The sequence below is a fragment of the Pezoporus flaviventris genome, unplaced genomic scaffold (genome assembly GCF_033815535.1).
Source record: "Pezoporus flaviventris isolate CSIRO_AGI_PZ_B2104156 unplaced genomic scaffold, CSIRO_AGI_Pfla_v1 ptg000045l, whole genome shotgun sequence".
In the NCBI taxonomy this organism is placed as follows: Eukaryota; Metazoa; Chordata; class Aves; order Psittaciformes; family Psittacidae; genus Pezoporus; species Pezoporus flaviventris.
In genome coordinates this window covers 3,681,790-3,699,357 of record NW_026892593.1, presented here as the reverse complement: position 1 = coordinate 3,699,357, position 17,568 = coordinate 3,681,790, and the positions used below count along the sequence as shown (strand labels likewise).

The window sequence follows — 17,568 nt, the reverse complement described above, 5'->3', positions numbered from 1 at the left end:
AGAAATGGAACTCCTAGCATTTGCAATCCTACTGTAAAAAACTTCCTACATGCAAGCAGCCTAACTGCAGAGTACCAAGTTAACTCACCAAATTCATGGTGACTAACTGGGGCATGCTATAAAGATAATAAGAGCATTTTTCTGTCATGAATGAAAGCTTATAGATTGATAGATCATTTGGTCTGTATGACTGTATCATGGATTTGCCATTAGCTTTCATCTTTAGCCATGCTGACAGAATCAAAAAACATATTTATTACACTCGGTGGGTTTTAAACAACTTTGCATTCCCCTGTGTTTAGAGTTAGACAAAAATAATCTGCAAAACACACCGACAATCTTCCAGTTTATTCTGGAAGATTTCCTATTAGAAAATAAATAAATAAATAAATAAACAAAGCAAAGAGCATATCACAGATGTATTCTCCTGTAAAAGCTTTACATAAGATTTGAAGGAGCATAAGCTAGCATTACCCATCAGAAGAGAAAGATGAAGAGCAAATGAAAAAGCTTATCCTCTGGGCTTGATGAAGAAAAGAGCTCGAAGGCAGCAAATCAGTGATCCCAGAATGAAACTGAAACACTGCCCATAGAGAGAATGGATTTGCAAAATGTGAGCTCTTCCTATTTCATGTGGTATTGCTCCTACTCACACAGGAGTTTTTTAGTACTAAGGCCCAAGGTCTGATAACATACAAATAATCTGACAGAGGAACCAGTTCTTAGCCATATTATAAAGCTAAGAGTGCACAAAGGGGAATCCATCTTATCTAGACATCTCTGTTGTAGCTGTCCACATGTGAAATAATTGACTTAACATGAGTTTCATCAGTGTAGTCAATAGAGTGTAGGATGCGATACAGCCTAAAATAGAAGTCCCCTTTGGTGAAATGAACTGCATGCCAACCTCTTTTGGATGCACTGACCTCATTGACTAAATGGGAGTGCAAGGAGTTCACTCGATGCAGAAAACTCCACTGTCCTGCTCCACAGGCTCTATTCACTGTCAGTGGAGAAAAACAGATATGGTTGGATGCAATTTATTTCATCCTATTTCAATGTCTAAAATATATTAGATTAATGACATCCTATAGTTTGCTAAGTCCAGGAGTAAAGCTGTGCTCTTGGCTTACGTAACAATAAACGAGGTTTAAACTTTAGAGCTTGGGACATTGCAAGGATGGAGGAGTGCTCATAACATGCTCTGGTCTTTTGAAGGATGATTTTTCTAAGGAAATAGGGCTTATGCAATTACATTAACTGTCCATTCCAATAAAACTTGAATGCTAACCAGTTTCAACAAAACCGTACAAAATACAGACCTTAAAGACATTATTTTGTTAAAGTTTTCCTTTGGAGGAAAGGAAAGTGGCTGAGTAAAGGAATGAAGAACAAGATTAAAATCCTATTGAAAAAGAAAGTCTGAAAAGTGAGCTCAGCCACAGTAAAAGACACCTGAGAATGCTCCCTGGAGAAAACCACAGGAAAAGAGATTTTCCATAAGGTCTCTTTCTTGGATAGGCTGTGTCACTGTTGCAGCCTATCTTACATCATCTGGAAACTGCCAGAAAATGCATCTATCTAACAAAAAATAACATGTCCTGACTTTATACAATGTTAGGAAGAAAACACCTAAGTTGGGATTCAAGTGTCATCTGTCAAGTGCCAAGCTTGTGTTTGAGTGAAATCAGTGGAAGTCAGGCTCTGAATTCACTAAACCCCAATTTCACCACTTGCAGCCTCATTTTAGGGAGGAAAGCTACAGATAGAGCACACTAAAAGCACTGAGTGCTTCTCTAAGCCAGCAAGAAAACCTTAACTCAGGATACCTGACCGTCTCTGATATCTGTACCTCACTGCATGAGACACCTTCAATTGCAGATGACGGTGTCTCTTTTGTGACCCACTAGGACATAGTGAAAACATACAGCCTATGATAAAATGTAGGCTGTTACTCAGGTATTGTCTTCATTTCACATTGGACAGAAGTTATACCATTTACCCTTTCAAATACTGCCACTTGTTTTCACAGGACTTCCTTTTTTTTCATACATGTTTTTTGTTCTTGTGTGTGATTGGAAAAGACAGAGGATTTTGACTGCACAGATTTTGTTTTCCTGAGAAAAAATGTTCCAGCACGCTCCATAGGCAGCCTTTTGGGCCTAAACTCTGAAGGGAAGGTATTCTATTGCTTGTTGCCAAACTGTGATGGTCCTAAAAGCTCAAAAGATCATTTACTTTAAATCTCTGTGAACAGCAGTTCTTTTCCACTGAGAACCATTGTGTAGCGCAAAGATCTAGGATTTTGTCAAAGCTACCATTCTGTCCTAGAAAACAAATTCAGATATTTATCTTCAGAATTCCTTCATGTTTCCATGCTTCCTCTTGTTCCACAATTCCCTTTTGCACAAGCACTAGCAGTGAGACCCCCGGAATTTGTCCCCAGGCTCAGCAATGCCCTGAAGCACTGCTGAGCTGCCACTGGAGCAGAGCCACTTCCAGGAGTGATGTTTGCTTCCTGATTTTTCTCTTTGGTTGAAGGCACATCACCTGTGATGTAGGGGTCTGCTTCTCTCAGAGCCATAGGGCTGGCATGGGGAGGTAACACCACAGCCCGAGCTTCCCCCACCACTGCATGTGCATGATGGGAAGAACAGATCCCTCCTCTCCATCATCTTCCTGCCCAGTGAAATAAGCTGTGGAGCTGGAAGAATATGCCCTAGAGGGGAATGCAGCCTGGATCACAATCTGGCATGTACAATTCCTAACCTACTTTCTTCACATGCACCTGGTCTTGTAGTTTCTCAGCTTACATTTTCCAGTCACTGTTAGAGAGAAGCATTTGGGGTGATTATCACTGAACACCATTCATTGTGTTCCCACTGCTACATGGATGGTTCTGCTGCTGGTATTCTTGTGGTCAGTAGAAATGTTGGCAGACACGGGCCTTCTCCCTGACCAAAGCCAGAAAGTACAAGCAAAGCAATGAAATCCTCACCTCTGGTTCAATTTTGTTAACAAACACAAGCAGTGATTCTTGGCCAGTTTCTGAATTCTTTAATGGGATTATTATTCATTCATGCTGTCCTCAGTGAAATTTAGGATACGAGTATTAATCTTAAATTGTGATGAGAATTGTCATAACAAGAAAGCTTGTTATTACAAGGCACACAGGCCACACAGAAAGAATATGCAGCCCTGGCTCTCCCAAAATAAATCAGATCTAATTCCTCCTGCAGTGAGACAGGAGAACAAACTTAATGTGAACTGGTGTTTCCAAGAAATAATGAATCTTTATACAAACAGCCATGTAAAACAGCTTTAACTCTTCCTTGACCAAAATTCTGTCTGTCTCCTGTAAAGGATGAAAAGAGCACAGTTAAGACCTAGGTTCATCCTGCTTACCTTTAGGCCTTTGAGGCATTGAAGTCAGGGTTGTAATCAGTGACTATGATGTATAGAGACCTTAAATTGCTGTCCCACATCTTGTTGCAGTCCATGGGAATACAGCAAGCCAGGTTTGCAACCTATGCCAAGACTGAACTCACAGCCTGCTTTCCCAGGGCAGGTAATTCCTTGGGAAGACATGTATTCTTCACACTTTCTAGTCCAGGTTGTATTTCTCCCTCCTGAAGTTTTCCATGATACTAACCCTACGCATCCATATAGCATTCACATTAGCCATCAGCAACAGTGGAGCAGCTGTTGAGATCCTTTTGAGCATGAAACCTCCTGCCTACCTATGTGCTCCCTCCCTTCCTCCTTCTGTAGCAGAGGAGACACTGACTAGTCATCACACATGCCCTGCCTATGTCCACCATGAAAACACATTATCTGCAGAATAGCTTTCATCTCTTGCCAATCAGCAATGAATGGTTCACATCTGCATGCCTGCCTTCTTGTCATTCTGGTTTTTATCCTGGATTAGGGAGCCATCTTACTGATTTCCTCTTAGATGCAGGTTTACTCTCTTCATTCCCAGATTACATCTTCTCGTACCAATAACAGGAACTGAAACAAATACAGCTTCCACTTTCCAAGAGTAAATCCACTCCTGGATGCTCAGCTGCAAATAGAGCCTTTATCTATTACTGCCCACTGCCCACTCTCCCAGTCTGTTTCAGGTCCTACTAGGCTTGGCATTCTTGTAAACAAGTTGGCTGACAGGACATCGGAAAGGGTTTCCCAAGGACTTTTTATGAAGAAAGAGGCTGGTGGCCAGAATGTCTCTCTCTGAATAGTTTTTACCAATTAATGTGTTTCATCCAAAGTAAAGAATGATTAGGGATACTTTCATCTTGCCTTATACAGGATGTGGCCATACATAAGAACAAAGGACACAGCATGCACAGGTTTAGAAGGACATGAATCTCCTACATTCACTAGGAATTGTTGGTCCTTCCTTTATCATGTCTGAGATTTGGCACCACAAAGTGACTCCTTGCAAGAAGCATCACAGATGTGATGTGCTTTGTCTTACAACTCAGCTAAGCCCTTCATTTGCCTCCAGGCATGCTGATGCAGAACATTAGTACCATTCAAGAGACCCTAAATACAGTCCGTGTCTTTCCTTGCCTTCATTAGCAAGGAATTGCGTCCTTGTGCTATCAGACCATTAAGTATTCTGGCAAAGGTATTGAAGACCAGGCTGGGCAGTCTGCAAATTGTGCTTTGTGTCTCACTGATGGCTGAAATACCATTTATTGCCAACACAGAAAAGAATAAAGACAAAACCAGTGTTAGAGAAATCTATTTCCTCCACCACACTGAGTAGAAGATGCCAGACCACATGTGGCAAGATCCCCAGGGTGTCCTGGATCAACTAGTGACCGGAGCCACGTTGGGCTATCAAACTGTGGCATTACGCAGAGAGCTGTCGCATCTCTTCTTCCATAATTTGTGCTAAGTGCCTCTTTAAATTTTGAGTTAAGCAGTTGTTGCCATAGTAATGGCCATTTAGAGCAAGAGAAAGCAGTGAATGTGTTGGGGGTGTGAGGTTCTGGCTCGTCACATAAAAATATGTATATGCATGTATACATGCTCCTGCGGAGCTGCATGAAAGGAGTCAGGCAAAGAGTTTGCACCAGATCTGAGGGATGGGCAGGTAGCATGGACAGAGGAGTAGTGTTTGTTCCAGGGTGCACCTTCATCTACACAGAGCTGAGTCTTAAACAGAAAACAGCCCAAGTGATGACTGACTTATACTCCATTTCATAGAATATGCGAAGTAGAAACTAGAAGTCATTCCCTTGGTCACAAGACGTGTTTGTTACTGCCTTCATAGGATATGACTTTGCCAAAACAGGAAAAATATGCTTTAATGGGTTTATTTTTATTAAAAATAACCCTTACTGTTAGCTCTCTAATGGGAAATGCTTTCCAGCAACCTACCCCCAATGTTTATACAAATTTATTTGCCAGGGCAGAGGTTGCCAAAAATAAGGAACACAGGTATTGTATTATTTCATTTTAGACCCACTTCTAAGATTTTTCTGCACTCCTAGAACTCGTATGTCTGACGGTCACAGCAAGACAGATTCCTGACTCCTGAGCTTTATTCTTCACTTTATGCCACCTCACCGTGGGTTGAGAAACCTGTATAAGCTTAAATATCTACAGCAAGGGAAAGATCCTGCCCACATATCCAAACATATTTCCCTGGGGACTTTGGCAGAGTTTAGTCTTCCTTTAATTAAATTTGCTGAATGAGTTAGGTGTCACCTTGATCAGCAAATGCAGGCAGTGCCTGAAGTTAAGTGCTTTGGGAATTTTCATCCCGAGGGTGAGTTTTAGGTCCCTATAGCACTAACTGAGGCAGAAGAGCAGGCAGTTTGCATTACTCACAGGGACCTGAATTCTGTCAAGGTCCCTATATTAGACTGATTGTGAATGGCTTTTTTAAAAGCCATAAATCCATAGCAGGGTATCCAAGTTTGAAAAATGTAGCCATAAACGTACTGCGGCATACCTTGTCTGTCTGTGAGCTGAGACAAGGTCATGGATCAGAATTAAACATTACTGGGTTCCTGTAAGAATGCATGATTTGAGGTTTGAAAATAATTCTGGGCCCAAAAGAGGGACATAAATGTATTTTCTAAGTATATCTCTGTGTTGTTGGTTGTTTCTCAGCAAACAGCAAATAGAAACCACCAGCTCCTGTTCCTTGTTGGTTACGTTTCCTGCTTCTAAGGGCAAGCCAAGTGAATGGCAGGTCTGAAAGATTGAGGACATTGCTTCCATCAGGCTTCCAGTTGTACTTTCTGGCTGAGGCAAGGCAGTCTTACACCTTTCTTTGCCAACTGGAAAAGAAAAACACAAAGAAGATCTCTCTAAGTCAGCAGAACCCATAGGTTTCAGTAGTTTACTGATTTACAACAGAGGCAAATCATGTTCAGTAGAATTTTTAGAACAATCCAGTTCTCGTAGATAGTTGAGGGCAGCTTTTGTTCCCAGTAAACTTCTGTGACATTAGTGATTAAAACTATACAGGCAATGAGCACAATTCACAATCAGTTATGTTTTATTAATGTTTTTTTTTAATACATGCCACAGCCCAGTAAGCATGAAGCTGTTCAACAGTGTTGTTTTAAAATCAGCTAATAGTAGGATGTCATTTGTAGCCATTTCTGCTCACTTACAAAACACTTGTTCCATTAATTGTGATTTCACACTCTGCTGAATGCTGTAGCCTGGAGATAACATTTATGTGATGGAAGTTACCAGTTTGGGCTCTGGTGGGGGGAAAGGATCATTTCAGAAGAGGCTACTGCATTAAATTTTTAATCCTTTTATGTTAAAAAAAACAAACTAACAACTCAGCAGCAAAAAACTACAACCCACAGCTAAACAATGCTTTCCTTTCCTTAAAGGCACTGGAATAGGTTGCCCAGGGAGGTTGCGAATGCTCCATCCCTGGCAGTGTTCAAGGCCAGGTTGGACGAGGCCTTGGGTGATATGATTTAGCGTAAGGTGTCCCTGCCCAGGGGATTGGAACTAGATGATCTTAAGGTCCTTTCCAACCCTAACGATTCTATGATTCTACGAAAAACCTGAAGAGTTTTTCCTTGCTTTTATCCCTTCCTACTGCTTTGTGTTGTTATCAAGAACATAAAAAACCATAGGACCAGTAGGTGAAACCCTGTTTGTGTAGTCATGCACCTACCTTGATCTCATACTGCAGATGCTGGGTGGACTACTCTCCCTAAAGCAAGTGCCTATGGTTTCATTAGAAAGATTTTTGTTCATTTGGAGATCTCCAGAAACACCCTTTGACTTTTCTAAGTCAGAATAGGCAGGAGATTCTCCTGGAGAAGGTCAAAAGGTTCCTGAAATATTGTCATATGTTAAGTATGCAAGTTAGGCATATTGAATCTCATCCGTAAATGGTCAGTGGTGGTGAGACAAGAGTTCAGCTCTGAACAGCCATAGGCAAGGCAACAGCTCCTGCTTGGAGGCATTTGCAGTGCATATATCGGAGGGAGAAATACTGCCTCATTTGACAAATAAGAAAAACCAACTTAACTTGTAAAATTCCCAGCTGAATGTTTGGTACTGCTGGAAGACACAGATCAGACTAGACAGGGATGAGAGAACCAGTCTGGGAAGGCTTTTATTTGGCTTATGACTAACTGACATAGGGGTGAGAAGGAGTCATGGAGGGGTCTTTACCTCTGCTGATATCACCTTTGCTATTCCAGTTTCTCCTATCCTGACCAGTGATTGCAGGAGGCACCTCACCAGGTTTGAATGCCCCTACTCTGGGGTCCAGGCCAGGACTGGGTCCCATTAGAGCAGACTGGATGGCAGCAGAAGTCACCCCACATACAAATGGAGAGGAGAAAGCACACTTAGCTGCTTTGCAAGGCCTGTATGACTCTAAGACTGGCAGCCAGATTGAATCTCAACAGAAGCAGCGGGGAGAAAGGACTCTCTGCCCTCCACATATACAGAGGCTCAGCCATATTCTGGCTACATTACTTCACTGTGAAGGAAATGTCTTGGCAGAGGAGTGATGAGAGTGAAATCTGGCAGCTTGCACTGATGCCATTTGATGGGAGCCTAGAATGCACAGTTAGAGCACCTCATGTGGAGCATGGACAGAAACTCATGGAGAGATCTGGGCCCAAGAAAAACCCTATAGATCTGGCAGCGAGCTGAAAAGTGATTATGAGCACAAGACAGAAATGATCCCTGTCTTTTAATGAGGGCATTAAAAAAAGATGTTTAAGAATCAAGAGGGAAAAGCTAAATACTTGTCCATTACCTCTCCAACCCAGCCTTTGACATTGCTGACCTTAGCACAGCAACGATGTCCCTGCACCACCTAGCAGGAGTAATTGCTGTGACATCCACAGGCCACAGAAGCCAGCTGTTCCTTTGTCCTCAAAGTCTTTACATGCCCATTTTTTCCCTTCCATGTCCCTCTGGGACCACACAGGAAGACTGACACTAAAGTCTACTAACACACAATCAATAAGCAGACAGCACTTGTCTGTTTATTGCTGTCTGCTGGTGTGCTTTCAGCTGTCACCAATGCCTTGAAGAAATAAGCAGATGGATAAAAAACAGTAGGATTCAGCTCAATCCAAAAAAGACAGACGGGGAGATGGTGGGACTTGCAAAGGTCTAACCCTGCATTACATCAAGATCATTACACCACAAATAGTCCAGATGGTACAAAGCCTCAGGCTCGTGGCTGGACTTCTCAATACGCTTGAATATACTTACTGGCAAAGTAGAGCAGAAACTCTAACGATCTGGGAGACTGCATAGCCTGACCCAAATCTTTAGCTCTAGAGGTCTGCTCATTGCAGCTCCCTCTCCTGAGACCAAACTCACTTTAGAAGGACTCAGCCAGTGCCAGATGCACTCATGTAATTTATGAAGGAGCAAAGACCCATGTTTCCACACCACGTTAATGTCCAGTAACCTCCAGGGGCTCTTTGTTCCTCACCAGGCTAAATTAATAGGTCTTGCTCTAATCCATAGAGCCCTTTAATATCTAGAAACTTCAAGAGTATCACGTCAGAGACATCTGTTTTCCTGTGTGATTAATATTTTAAATTCTTTTTCTGAAACAGGATGGATATATTATAGATCTCTGAGGAAAGGGCTGGGCATCTGTTGTATGTTGACATTGTAGAAAACATAAAGCATCACTTGTTGGTGCTAGCACAGTACAAACAGTAATGCAGTGTTCTGGGATTTTTTCTACTCATTCCAAAATAAGAGAACATAAGGTTGTGTTTTAAGAGGAATGGTCTCCTTCTACAGGAACATATTATCTCTTGCTTTGTATGTCATTCTTTATATTGAAAATTCACCTAAATTTTAAGTTTTCCAAACTCTTCTACCATATGTCGGGGATAGGATGAACTTGTACAGCTATGCTGCTGGCAGTGATAATTGCATTAATAAATGTTTTTTATATATGAATTTTCAAGTTTTAATGAAAGGCACAAAAACACCTAGCTGTAAAGTTATTTTTGTCATTTCTCACAAGGAAAGGAAGAAAAAAACCTGAGATATAACAGCCAGCAATTGAAATTTAAATCACTTGGATTCATTTTCGGCAAATTTATGTGTCAGCACCTGATTAGCATTTTATGAAGGAATTTTTTCCATTTCCATGGAACAAATTTGCTTATTTTCTCTACCTCGAAATGTTTTCTGCAACTTTTTTCCTCTGTTTTTTTTTTTAACCTCCTGATTTAAGCTATCAGATTTCAGCCAGCCAGAATCAGAATGTGAGCACTTTGTGTACCTGACACATGCCTGCCACTGTAGAGGTTGGGTGCCTTTACAAATGTTTTTCTTCCAGAGGTGACAGCATCTCTAATTATAATTGGTAAGGGGACTCAAGCTTGTCCATCACTTTCTTCTGACAAAGTAAGACATCTTATCTTTCAGTGCAGTTCTCATCAGGCAATAAGGTCAAGCTCTGGCAGAGCACATATAAATGTGCCAAATGTGTTGGATGAGCAGTGCTGCTCTGCAAGTTATCCATGATATCTAAGAGAAAGAAATCATGACATTTAACTTGTGCTGGTCTTGAAATACGCACCAGAATATTGAGCCAAAATTGGAATAGTTTTAGAAATATGCTTCCCTCAGATAAGATTTTTAGGGCACAGCAAGAGTTCAGGGGAAGGTGCCTCTCTGATGGGGTCTCCTGGAGACAGATCTGTTGATGATAGAATCAACTTCAAAGTTGTAATATGCCACATGAGCACACGTATGGGGAACCTCCCCTGTGATCTTCCACTGAGCACACTCTTTTTCCAATGGAAGTTTACTAAAGGTGGTAGGTGATACCAAGTTGCCATATGGCTCCTGGCACCACAGTACCGCATTATAGTCCTGAATAACGCAGCAAAAATCCATGACTGCCAAGAGGGAGCCACCCACAATAAAGCTAAACATAATCTTCTCCAGCACCCACGTCAGATCTTGTTGAACCTTTTCTCAGGAAGATGGGTACAGAGATGAGCCCTGAAAAATACTTAAAAGGAGAAAATGTAGGGGGCAATTTAGGATATAACATATAGCAGGGGTGAGGGAAAAACCATCCAGAGTTTTAGCTCAATCATATAGGTTGTCCCATTTGCTAGTTAATGGTGTTGAAAACTAGTTAGGAGACCTGAGGTGCCTCAGCTCTCAATTAAATTGCCCATGCCATCCTTATAAGTGGAAAATTGGAAAGTCTATGGCTTTTGGATACAGTGTTGGTGATATGGTGGAAAGTATCAGTAAAATTGTCACTGGTATATGAAAAATTACACTCAATTTACAATTCATTTGGGTAAATGGAAGATTCAACTGCACTTCTTTTTTGCAGTCTGAGACCCAGAAAAATAGACTGAAGACACTTAGCCTAATAAGACTTCACCCTTGAACTGATAGCACTGGTGGAGCTACTCTGTGAGCTTCAAACAGAAACCTTACAGAAGATCAGAGCTGTAATGTGAATATAGCCTTGGAAGAAAGCCACAAAAGACAGATTTAGTTTTGGAGATGATACTGGGATCCAGAATGTAGAAAATCCATACATCCTCTTTCTCGTTCTAGCTCCTTTCACAGAAACAATGATGTGCACATCCTTAGTAAATAAGCAGACTTACATCAAGAACTACTGGATTTGTGCAATCAACTTTTTACAGTCATAGGAACAGCATACCAAAACTGATTGTTCAGACCAAGGGGCAAGGGTATTTTCAACAACAGCAGCACAGTTGCCATTTAACACAAGCAAATGAGTTGCTTTTACTGATGGAAGTGCTGGCACTGTCTCCTGAGAGCAGACATAGCTCACCCCTGGGGACCTTTGCTGATGAAAAGGGAAGGGGTCTGGAGTGCCAAGTGAACATATTTCACAGGTGGAGCACTGCTGGCTAAAGTTCACATAGGGGAGTGAAGTGCTGGCAGAAACCTTCTGAGGCAGGCACGGAAACCTTTCTCCTTCTGCTGGTTTCTGTTTATTTTTCATTTTGATATATGGATCACTTTTACAACTACACTCTACATCTATTTCCACCAGGGATACAATGCCTATAGGGCTGGAGTGTACACATTCTTAAGATTAACAAAACACTTAGAACAATACAAACCTGCCTGTAGCTCAAGTTAAAACATTAAATACAAATGAAAAATGAAAGGGTTGAAGCTTGGTCAACAGGTACTTCTTTTTGAAACATGATTTTAGTAGAAGAGGGTACCACAAAGTCAAATTGGCATGGTCAACGTAGCAAAATCACTTCTGATAGGAAATGGCAAACCTTGACTGTGGGGTGCTACCTTCACCATGGTTAATGGGAGGAATATGGGCTGTATCAGCCTGGAGCAGGTACAAAATGTTTGTATATATAGTTGTGAGTTATGCAAGCTACAGAGAAAGCATGTAGGAGGTGCATGCCAGAGGGAACAGGAGAGGAACTGAGTTGTTAGCCCATCTTTGCAAACTGCTTTAAAATAACCTCCCTTCTCCACATCAATCTGTCTGTTCAGTGTCACCATAGTGATGCTGCACATCGTCCACCCAAATCTGCCTCACAGCTTCCTTCAGGAGTCCCACCACAGAGAAGCTGCTGCTCCCGGAATCTTCCTTTCCTCTCAGCTCAAAGGGGAAGCCTCCCCTGACAAACCAGCCTTCACATTAATGCCTCCACTCCCTGACCCGCACACAGCACCCTTTTTCCTTGGCAGGACAGTGCAATGCTACTGCATGGGCAGCAGTGCACAGGCTACCAAGTCTACAGAGGGAGAGAAGCACATTTGATACCTCAAGCTGTGTTTTTGGTAACTGTCTTATGTTTATAAACAAAGTATTTGAACACATAGAATAAGATCGTGTTTTCCTGGAAACCCCTCATTGGGCACCCCTTACGTTAGTGTGTCCCCAGATAGAGCAGGTTCATGGGACTGTCATTTGTGTTCTCCAAACTAGGTAGAGTTCCTGCCACCTCCTCCCTTTATATCCCTTCATACCCCTCATCACATTCACACTGCTGCCCTCAACACAGAGTGTCAAGGAATCCCCACCTTCTCCAATCGCTCCTTGACTTCTGCTGGGACTGATCCTCTCACAGCAGAGTGCCATTTTAGTTTCCCTCTGTAGGACCACTGCAACAAGCTTAAGTGATAAAATATAGAAATCCTTTGCATTCTCTGCAGGGAAAATCAGGTCTTCCTATAGCATCATTCATTTTACATATGTGCTTTCTATGTACAGTGTTTAAATAAATTTTGGTACTTTTTTAGGCTTTATTGCTGACATATCAAAGATATGTAGATCCCTGAGACACAGATGTGATGCTAAGTGGATGGTGATGCTATTTGCATAAAACATTACCTATGAAGAAGTCAGAGGGATAAGAACAGCCTGTTTGATATTCAGGGTAAATCCACTGTAACTGTAAGCATGTCCCAGATAGGTTTTAGGAAAGCTTATAGAGGACCCTATTTAGAATCTTTTTCTCCTGCAAATTTACTTGTTCTTGGTAATGTTGAAGGGCTGTTGAAAACAGGCTGGGTTTAATATGACCTTATAAAAGACTCATAAAAGCCAGGAGGAGTAATAGGAAACAAGGGAGGTTTATTGTTAAAGTATAAGAGGAGCACTGGAGAAGATCAAAGTTTGATTCTTGGCTGTGCTGATGACCTTAGGTAAATTATTCAGGAACAGGCTTAGAAGAGACACCAGCTGGCTAAGGAAGTTTGTCAGAGTCAGTGCCTCAGTGGGAAGCAGGGGGTGCAGGGCACAGTTGAAAGCATGTTCTTCAATTCCTAAAGGGAAGCAGAGACCTTTTCAAAGCCTGATAGTGATTGTGAGTGTCGAGCAAATCAAAATCTGAGCTTAGACTCTTCTGAGAATCTCATTTCATCTTTCTGTACCTTTTCTTCCCCAAGTGTAAAACAAGGAAAATAAATATTTTACCAGTGTTGGAAAGATAAATGTATGAATATTTGCTGAGATACAGTGGTGACAGAAGCTACAGAAGTAAAGAGAAAGGATATTGCAATAAAAAAATCCCAAATCCTGATTTTATCCAAATGGTGGATTAGTGATGAGAACAATAAAGTTGATTTATCTCAGTAATCAACCACACAACTATTTATGTGACACATGCCACCTTTTTGTCTGATAGTTTTTTTCCAATAACGTAGTATCACCATTTTATGTGCCCTGTATACACCTGAGTAATATTTGGTAAATTATAGAACTAAGTCACAGAAAGTGACTGGATACATTTGAGGCATTACTCCTCCTAATATTACTAGCAAATATATTTGCTAGACCTGATTAGTGAACTACAGGTGATCAGCAAACTACCTTACTTATAGATCACTGAGAGATGATGAAGCTCATTTCCCCTTGACATATCACTTATTTCTGAATGAAACATTCTGCTCAGACTACACACATGTTACTAGGATAGCAGAGAAAGATCTTTAACTGTGCATCTGACACATTACTGATTTATGAGAGAACAATGTTGGACAATATGAACAAAAAGCTAATCTGTTAAGCGATTTGGTACAGCAACATTGAAATTGTACCAGGATAAACAACTGCCTTGCAATAAGCGTGCTTATCCATCATTCAGTGTTAAATCTTAATTGTTGCTTATTTCAATTTCTTTGTGTTAAGTGTCTCTAAATTATATATAACCCTGAAATGCTAATAATAATATATGCTCTGTTGAGGAAAAGGTAATTACAGAAATGAATTATAGAAATGCTATATTTAAATATTACCACACTTAATTTATCTGAGGATTTGGAGAGCAGAGCAGCCACTTTGTGATATTTAAAGAGATACTGACAAGGAGTCTATGGACGAATCATACATCTATGTTGCATAAATAGACTTTGTGGACGCACATTTAGTTAAAAAAATGTTACAACATGATCCTCACTCTAAGGCTTGATTTTTCTCCTTTTAAGGTCATTGGCAAAGTGTCTTGACCTTAGTGAGAGCAAAATCACAAACTTACATACATACATCACTGCTCTGTTTTCCCTTTGGCCTGAGCACTGAACTGTGATTAACATTAAAGAGAGCAAGTCCAGCCATAAGTATTTTCATACCCTTAGCAAGCATCAAGTAAAAGATTCTTCCTTGTCATGTCTCTTTTACTTTTTTTACCTTTAATTTGCTGGCAAGAGAATATTTCATGCCTCAAGGAGGGATGGTTTTGTGATAAAGATATTTCACATATCTTTCTAATTCCTTCCATCTCTTCTTTAGAGGTCCAGTGGAAAGACGTGTTGGCTTGTTCTTCACTGGCTTGTGGGACAGCACTTCAAATTTGGCAATGGATCGGAAAGACTGAAGAGCACATCTGCTCCCACCAATGTTTCTTAGAGCTGCTAAAACAGGACCAATGAAGATGTTCACTAGGCTCCAAGTTCTTACGTTAACTTTATTTTCCAAAGGAGTTTTCCTTTCCCTAAGTGACCACAGCTTTGTAAGGAAGGAAATCAAGATAGAAGGGGACCTGGTCTTAGGTGGTTTATTCCCAATCAAGGAAAAAGGTACTGGGATAGAAGAATGTGGGAGAATCAATGAAGACCGAGGCATCCAGCGCTTGGAGGCCATGTTGTTTGCCATTGATGAAATCAACAGAGACAACTACTTGCTGCCAGGAATTAAGCTTGGTGTTCACATCTTGGACACATGTTCCAGGGATACATATGCCTTAGAACAGTCTTTGGAGTTTGTCAGGGCATCATTGACTAAAGTGGATGAAACAGAGTACATGTGCCCTGATGGCTCATATGCCATTCAAGAGAACTTACCACTGCTCATTGCAGGAGTCATAGGCGGTTCCTATAGCAGTGTCTCCATACAGGTAAGTCACAGGAGCCCCATTAGGTGAACATCACTTACCTGCAATCATTTATCTCTCCTATGACAGAACCACTACTTACATAAGTTTATCAATAAAACGAGCCTTAGCTCAATCACTTCACCTTGGGGATCAACCTAGCATATAATTTTTCCTGTATTCAGATTAGTTTGATTCACTCTTTAAAATGCTTGCTGTTGTTTAAACCTCTCGCAGCTGTCTGCTTCCTCTAGATATGATGCATCCCAAGAGCATCTGAAGTTTCCAAAAACCTTAGCATTAATTTTGACCTTTGCAGTTCATGAGACTTTCACAGCTCTTAAGCTCAGATTTCTGCTTTCACATGAGTAATAAATTATATCACCTATATATCTGAATGCATGTATGCCTGCCATGCTGCATGTACATAACATTAGTCATTTAAGAGGTAGATATTTAAAATTAAAGAAGAAATCCTGCTGCTTGGCAAAGTGCAGTGTGAACAATCAGAACTCCAGCACAGAAGATGCCTTCAGTATATCTTGCTCCCTCCTTCTGGCACATTGTAATTGCAGCTTTTGGTTGTGCAGTAACAGTCCCAGACAGGGTGTCAGTAGGGTGTTGGGGAGTATTTAATGGCTTGCAATGGAGTAAAATTGCAGGTGGGTAAAATGTTCCATATATCCTTCCAGATATGGTTTTATCACATGCTTGGTTTCAGTTGCAAGGGGCTAAACATAATGCTGATTCCTTTTGGTCTTGGCTTCCCATTTTTTTATAAAGTCATGATAAAACTTTAAGTCCTTGGCATTTTTTTTTCCATTAAATGAACACGGAAAACATATGTGCTCTCTTTTTCAGCACAAGTTCTGTATTTCTCCTCTCCAGACCAGGTACTCCTTTGGCAGAGCAGCCTAGGATCTTCTTAAGTTCCTCACTACTGCCAGTGTGCACTGAAGCTGCCAAATCTACATATACCTCATTATTTTTGGTTAAATTAAATAAACTGGTCCACATCATTCATAAAAACAATCAAGTGGTCTTTTAAGCACAAATTTAGGTAGGCTAAGTCCCTACATCTAATATCTCTTAATGGTCAGCTGTAGGTTTCCAAAGACACAAAGCCTTGACAGTGTTGGATTACTATGAGCAACATGTTTTTCCAGCTGAATATACGCTGTATTTACTGCATCAGTGTCAAAGGAGAAAAGTATTCTTTTATAATACAGACTATCACAGCACTGACAGCTCACAGAGCTTCATTTGCCTGTTCCATAAAGAGGCCAGGAGTTCATCCAATGCTTATTTCAGTCAGAACTACATTGTGAAACTGGCTACTGCTCTTGCCAAGGAATTAAGTCACATAAGCCTGGGAGCATGTCCAGTTTCCACAAGACATGTGTGAACAAGGAAGAAATATTTCAACAAATTACATTTTATTCACTTCTGTGTTCCAGTCTGTGAGTTGTCTGTGTATTCATAGAAGGGAAAACATGGGCAAATGGTTACCCATATCACAGGACAATAGTTTCTGTGGAGCAGAACCTCAGCCATCTCTCATACTAGGAGTGGGTTTGTCCCACTGTGCACCAGTTAGCACAGCAGGGATGTATCCTTCACCAGTTACATGGGTCTGATCCCTTGGAGAACAAAGAACAAGGAAGTTCTTAGGCTGGAAAACAGATGTTTGATGAGGAGAAATGATAGCTACAAAAGCTTGGGAAACACACGCTGTTAAGGAAATCATTATTCAATGTCTCTTTCAATCAAAGGGTACCTCAAATGAAACCAGCAAATGACAAGTTGTTGTTGATGTTAAAAATTAAATGAGTTCGAGAAGTGACTAAAGAAATAAGGAAATTCTGTATAGATGACACCTTTAGCTCAGCAATTCCCAGAGCTGCAAGTATCTAGGGTTGGTAAACATATTTTGAAACATCACATGGTTGCTCTGTGCCACTGATGGAGAGGTGGCAGTGGTTTTGTTGTACCATTGGTTTAGTCATTTGTGATCAGCCTGTTTCCAAGTCCAGCCTAAAGTCAAGTGTGTCCAAAGGACACAAAGCCATGAAGAAGCCTAAAAGGTACATCTGTATAAGCAGCTACAGCTGAAAAAGTGATATAGGTATTTACTTCCCAGAAACCCTTTGGTAGTCATGCCACATTCCTAACATAGCCTCTGGCCTCTTGCACAATCTGTCCCTCTGAAGCCAGCCTCTGGTGATCGCTGACGCAAGAAAAA

The 17,568-nt window shown here is 41.0% G+C and overlaps 1 protein-coding gene across 3 annotated transcripts in view; it reads left to right on the top strand.

Annotated features, from left to right (window-relative positions):
- GRM3 (glutamate metabotropic receptor 3) overlaps positions 1–17,568 on the top strand; it is a 103,913-nt gene that overhangs the window by 43,723 nt on the left and 42,622 nt on the right. For all 3 annotated transcript variants that reach the window (XM_061467278.1, XM_061467280.1, XM_061467279.1), the window contains exon 2: positions 14,747–15,350. In XM_061467278.1, the coding sequence (XP_061323262.1) occupies positions 14,853–15,350 (498 nt within the window). In that variant the 5' untranslated portion in view covers positions 14,747–14,852. The remainder of the gene's footprint in view (positions 1–14,746; positions 15,351–17,568) is intronic.